General features: G+C 38.7%; 1 protein-coding gene across 3 annotated transcripts; it reads right to left on the bottom strand.

Annotated features, from left to right (window-relative positions):
- Nucleotides 1–1,033: 1,033 nt before the first annotated feature.
- tlcd5a (TLC domain containing 5a) lies at nucleotides 1,034–4,174 on the bottom strand. 3 transcript variants are annotated; one of them, XM_053239745.1, is made up of 4 exons: nucleotides 4,019–4,174; nucleotides 3,228–3,379; nucleotides 2,942–3,151; nucleotides 1,034–2,285 (listed from the first exon to the last, which is right to left on the bottom strand). In XM_053239745.1, exons 3-4 carry the CDS (start codon nucleotides 3,135–3,137, stop codon nucleotides 1,750–1,752), a joined length of 732 nt encoding a protein of 243 aa, XP_053095720.1. In that variant the 5' UTR covers nucleotides 3,138–3,151; nucleotides 3,228–3,379; nucleotides 4,019–4,174; the 3' UTR covers nucleotides 1,034–1,749. The 3 variants fall into 3 exon arrangements, with proteins under 3 accessions (XP_053095720.1, XP_026779841.1, XP_026779838.1); XM_026924040.3 differs by lacking the exon at nucleotides 3,228–3,379 and having other exon boundaries at nucleotides 4,028–4,174; XM_026924037.3 differs by lacking the exon at nucleotides 3,228–3,379 and having other exon boundaries at nucleotides 4,019–4,170.
- Between the last annotated feature and the right edge of the window lie 1,900 nt (nucleotides 4,175–6,074).

The following is a 6,074-nucleotide window of genomic DNA, read 5'->3' as shown; positions in this document are numbered from 1 at the left end:
AATGGGCATATGGTGGAAACACACCCCCGATGGCCACCATAAACTGGACACCAGTTTATTCACACCTAGGGACATTGCATCTTAGCCAATCCACCTACTGGCATGTTTTTGGCAGGTGGGAGGAAACCAAAGAACCCAGAGGAAACCCATGTGGACACGGAGAACATGCAGAGAAACTCAGAACAAACCCTGGAGCTGTGAGGTGGTAATGCTACCTGCTACACTGACCTAATAAGAGAACGTTGTGTTTTAACATTGTGTTCCCAGAACATATGGAGAACATACGCTGACTTTTAACCAAAAATGATCGTTCCCAGAACATTATGAAATGGTTTTAAAATATATGTATATATATATATATGTATATAACCAAATATGAACCAAATGCTATCATTTTGTGAAGAAATGTTAAGTATTTGTTTTGTGATGGTCAGATTTACAGTGATCAAATCTAAAATTATTTAAAATTAAAATAATGAGTTTTTAGAATAGGTTTCTAAAATACATCTGGAAATATGTCTAACAATACTGAGGTCCCATTACCAACAACAAAAGTTATAAAATTGATAACAGATTTACTTCACACCCAAATATGAGTAATCTGGCTCATGCTGTTCTGGTTGAGCAAATAAATTATTTGATGGTTTATGTTTATTATAATCCTACAAAACACAGAAATAAGCATATCGACCATATTGTACATACAAATACAATTTTCTACAAATTGTATATACAAATTGTAAATACATATCGCCTATAATATACACATATACAATATAATTATACATTTGCTACGTCCAAACTGTACAGAACACTATGCCATAGTTGTGTACTGGTTGTTAAACACAATATTCAGTGTTTGGGACGTGGCCTAGTCTCTGAACATGCGTACAATGTTTCCACCTGGTGGTCATCCACAGTACTACACTGTACTCACTCATTGCCACAGAGTATAAACAATTTTTTTTTTTTTTTTCAATAAACAATAAACCTTTTTGAGTGTAAAAAGAATATGAAATTAATACATAATAGATTGTTTTTTTCTTCCATTTATTATCACTGTCAAAATTAGTTGAAATCCTTAGTTTTACAAAAATGTAAAAACCACAATAAATGTACACATAATATTGCACAAGTTAAAAAAGTGTCAAAACTTCAATGTGGCTTAAAAGAAAATTCCAACATTTTTCTCATGCAAGCAAACTTCTGAATGCTTCACAGTGTGTTGTTTATTATTATTACAGTCTGTTGTTATTTATTTAAAAAAATTTTTAATACAGATTTCTAAAATAACACAAAAAATGCTTAACATCCAAGTCCTTGGGTTATTTAAAAATTTCATTTGAAATAATTTAATATAATTACCATATTACCTTAAAACCATTATACACCTTTTCCTGGTCAGACCTGCTTGATGTGATTTAGGAGCCGCTCGACAGGATCAGGCTCAAAGGGCTTTTGAGATTTCTACTAAAATAGACTGGGCCATGTTAGATTTTGTTAGGAAAGTTAAAAAATTAAAGTAAAAAAAATTTAATACAATTATTTCCTTAAACAATTAGGCTTAAACAACTATTTCAAGTGTAAATCCGTTATAAAAACCAGTGTCTGTCATATTCCTCTACAGTCATGTTCATAAAAAACACAGTTAACAAAGTTAGACAAAGTTTATATTTGATAAACAACTGTAGAGGTGTAGTGATTCTGATAGAAATGATGTCCAGGCTGGAAAGAACCGAGACTTCCCTGTTAGTCCCTTTTAATTTCTTGGCCGTTGATATCAGCACGTACTTGCACAGGATTCTTCCAGTGCTGGAATTTCACACTGCTTTTACGGTATGCAAAACGGAAAATATCAGCCACGAACACCCATGATAAGACGTACATAGCCACGCCACCACACTTGATAATGAACTTTGGCCTGGGTGAGATCAGCTCGCAGTACAGCATGGCGCCGCCCACGAATACTCGCATAATGACAAACAAGAGCACGAACAGGACGTCCACAAAGTCACCCAGGAAAGTGTTGTAGCGGCCAGAGTGCTTCAGGAACCAGCGGGTCTGCAGCAGCGGGTTGGTGATCTCGCTGCCAAAGATCACGGCGCATGACTCGATGCCCGACTCACCCAGCCACAAGGTCAGCAGAATACCCAGAATGCTCATGGTGTGGTGGGCAAGCATTACCAGACCCTCAGTCTGGAAGTACACGCACCAGGCCATGTCAAAGATGAAGTAGCCTAGACTGAGCACCATTGCTGTGATTTGAAGAGGGGTGTTCTTCGTGCCTGGAAAAAAATGTATTTAAAAATACATAAAAAGTAGGCTTAATTGTTTTACATTTCCTGCATGTTAAAGCTGTAAGTTAATGTGGAAGTTTATGTTTTATTTTGTCTATTTGCAGAAATATCTTCTTCTGTAAAGGCATCCTTGCATGCTGTGGAAGATCTCAAAATACTGTCAGTATTGTGCTTTACTTTTTATTAACCTTAAAACATTTCAACACAGTCAACATCACCTACTTTTAGGAATCCTGTCCTGTTGGCTCAGTGAACATGTAACTGGTTTAAAAATGATCACTCAGTGTATAGATAGTGTCCGTTCTCAGTTTCTTTAAACTGTAAACATGAATTCAGTCAGGGTCCATTCTTGAACCCATACTATATACATGAAATGAGCAGAAGATTGTAAAGCAAACTTCATATAATCTTTCAATACTAATTCCTAAAGGAAAGGGTTTTTTTCATAGCCATTTTATGTTACACTAAGCATAAAAGTTATCTATCTATAAGCCTGTCTGTCTCTACTACCCTACATATATAATATATCTCTAAAAGTCAGAAAAAAAGCTCCTGAAAAAATCAAATGTCATTCCAATAATCAGCCGTGGTTACATGTGTAAGGTTCCTATGCAGGATTAATCTATAGCGTATAGAGTTTTTACCTGGGTAGGTGAAAGGCCATGGTCCATCTATGTAGCCTATGTAGGCAGTTATACACACTGCTAAGATGCCGTGAAACAGTGTGACCAGCCGACAGTTCCATTCATACCCACAAGAGCCGTTTGTGTAACACAGCAGCGCATAAAGAGCGATCCACCCGGCCAAGCAAACACCTACTCCAAGAACCAGCAGCGACATCTTTGAGCTGTGGGCTGAGAGTTTGACAAACAAATATCACTGGGCTTTCTTATTACCAAATCCAGGAACGTCAATGTCAGATACACTTACTGAGAGACTCCGGGAAGACTTCGAAACTGTCAAAGCTTTATACAATCACACAAATACTGGGAGTCCTACTCCAACCTCAGACCACTCCCATGTGTGCATGTGTGTAGGAACACAGTAGCGTTGCACAGCAGGGATTGAGAAACGCTGAAGATCTGGCTCATTTCAGCACGTGTCAAAAACATTTAGACCAAAAGTAACTATGGCAAGACAGCAGCGAGTCTCACATAGCAACAGTTACATGTTCCACTTTGACTTTATCCATTTTGAATGACAACAGGCATTGCAGGGCATGACATAAAATAAGCTATAAAGAAAAAAATGTGTATCTTATAACAGTATAAACATTATCATATAACAGTGCATGCATGATCATTATATTATTAGATCATTATTATGATTATTATTATATTATTATATTATAAAAAGTCCTGCTTCTTCTTTAATACTCTGGATTAGGGCATGAACCCATTTGCATAGAAATGAGTGTGACTGAAATATAGTGATTTATTTATTTATTTAGATTGCTCAGATTGTACCATTTGTACAGCTGAAAGAACACCCAAATGTATATATTTTTACATTCATTATCAATGTAACTAACACTGTAAAGATGAAATGCATTCCCCTTGACAGCTAGTTTGGATTAGTTTACATGGAGAGTGCGTTATTCCCTATTACCTACACCTCTAACTGCTACACACTGAACATTCAGGTAACAAACACTGGTTAATTAAAATTCATTACAACCACCCCGCACACTAATACAGCCCCCCTTTAAAACCAATAATCACCTGAATTACATTGTAGCTCGGTGGCTTCGCAGTAATGGCCGCGTCCGCCTGTGTCCGGGCCTCATCATCATGTCACCGCCTTCCGCTCCCTCATCTCCATGGAGACGGCGCGCGAGTCACCGTCAAACAAAAGCAGCATTCGTACATAGCAGAGAAGCCAGAGGAACCCTGAAGCTCCTCCCACACGTCTGAAAACAACAGCGGCCCCTGGTGGCTCGGAAACGCTACTGCACCTTCCTCCAGTATAAAGATTCAAGATTGAAGATTTTATTTGTCACATGCACAGTTACATACAGTATATAGCTCGCAGTGAAATGAAAGCATGGCCTACTCCTCTGTAGAATGTGCATTTAAATACTAAGTTAAAAATCAGAAATGAATAAGGAATACTGTCAGTATTGGAGGGTTGGGGGTTCAAATCCCACCTCCGTCCTGTGTGCGTGGGGTTTGCATGTTCTCCCCGTGCTTCAGGGGTTTCCTCCCCCAGGCCAAAAGCATTGTAGGCTGTTTGGCATTTCCAAATTGTCATTAGTGTGTGAATGGGTGAGGAGGGTGTGTGCGATTGTGCCCCAAGATGGCACACCCTATCCATGGTGTCCCTTGCCTTGTGCCCTGAGTCCCCTGGCATAGGCTCCACGCGACCCTGCGTAGGATAAGCGGTACAGAAAATGGATGGATGTACAGGTATGTGCAAAAAGGGATTACAAAAAGCAAGGAATGTGCAAGAAAAGGATGTACAAAATATGCGAGTATGTTACGTGTAGTAACAGCACAAAGTGCAAGGTGTAGTGTGCAGAGTGTCAATCGCGTGCAGAATGACTGGAGAGTCTTTATGGAGTCTTAAGGAATCTGAGTGGTGGACCTATCCGTACTGAGGAGTCTGATGGCCTGAGGGAGGAAGCTCCTCCTGAGCCTCTCAGTTCTAGCCATCAGACAACAGAAGGGCTTACCTGATTGCAGCAGGCTGGACAGACAGTTACTGGGTTGGATGGAGTTGATGATTTTAGCAGCTCTTGTACTGCATTGCCTGGTGTAGATGTCATGCAGAGACCCGGAGATGTGCTCAGCTAGGCGCACCACTCTCATTGAAGGACACCTTTAACTGTCAAATAAATTCAACTCACCCTCTCTGTGCAGATTTATTCTATGAACATAATCCAACAATACAAATATTGGGCTCATTAGTTAAATCATAATTTGACTACTCATTAGAGCTAATTAGCCTTATAAATAATATAACAGAGCTTTTTTTTGTGAACTTTCCACCAACTGAACACATCAGGCAAATCCATGTAACATTACTTATGCTTGTTTTTGACTTATTGAAGCTTGGATTAAACCAGTTTAATTCAAATCAAAAAGGCTATAAGGAACCACTGTAATATAATGTAATTTGGTTTTTGGGGGGACTTTAAAAAGGCATTTGTAAATCAAACATTAGAAGGCTTGGAGCCATAATTACATATGCATAGCAGTATGGATATTTCGAAATCTAGTAGACTGTCAGAGACCTTTGTACAAGTCCAAGAATATAATGCAATATGTAAGGAATAACACAAAAGGTGTGCAGTTATAGGAAAATAATCAGGGTGGTGTGATGCAGTCCAATACAGATGGCTGTTACCACCCTGAAGTTTATTATTTTCCAATAACTGCAAGACCCAATGTGTTTTAGTGATGGATTGGACTATGAGCCAGATCTACTAGGCACGTGTCCAGGGGCCTGGGCCATTAGGGGATCTGTGACAAGCAAGATTTAAAGTGAATTACGCTGTCACACACAATATATACAATAAGAACCCATGAATGAAGTCACAGAGTCAGAAATGAACTCAGAAATGTTATTGGTGTCTGGTTCTGAATTTGTAACCAATGAGCGGTCAGTTAGGTCCTAACTGTTTTTTGCTTGAGCTAGAAAAGTGGATGAAAATAGCATGGCTAACTGAACTCACACAAATTGTGTTGCAGAAAAGAAAAAAAAAAAAAGAGCAAAGAGAGTGTTCATTTTCCCAAATGGGTCAGACTAAAAATAAACTCCGAACTAAAATGAGACAAA

This window comes from Pangasianodon hypophthalmus, chromosome 14, assembly GCF_027358585.1.
Source record: "Pangasianodon hypophthalmus isolate fPanHyp1 chromosome 14, fPanHyp1.pri, whole genome shotgun sequence".
NCBI classification, from domain to species: domain Eukaryota; kingdom Metazoa; phylum Chordata; class Actinopteri; order Siluriformes; family Pangasiidae; genus Pangasianodon; species Pangasianodon hypophthalmus.
This window is presented reverse-complemented; position numbering and strand designations above follow the sequence as displayed.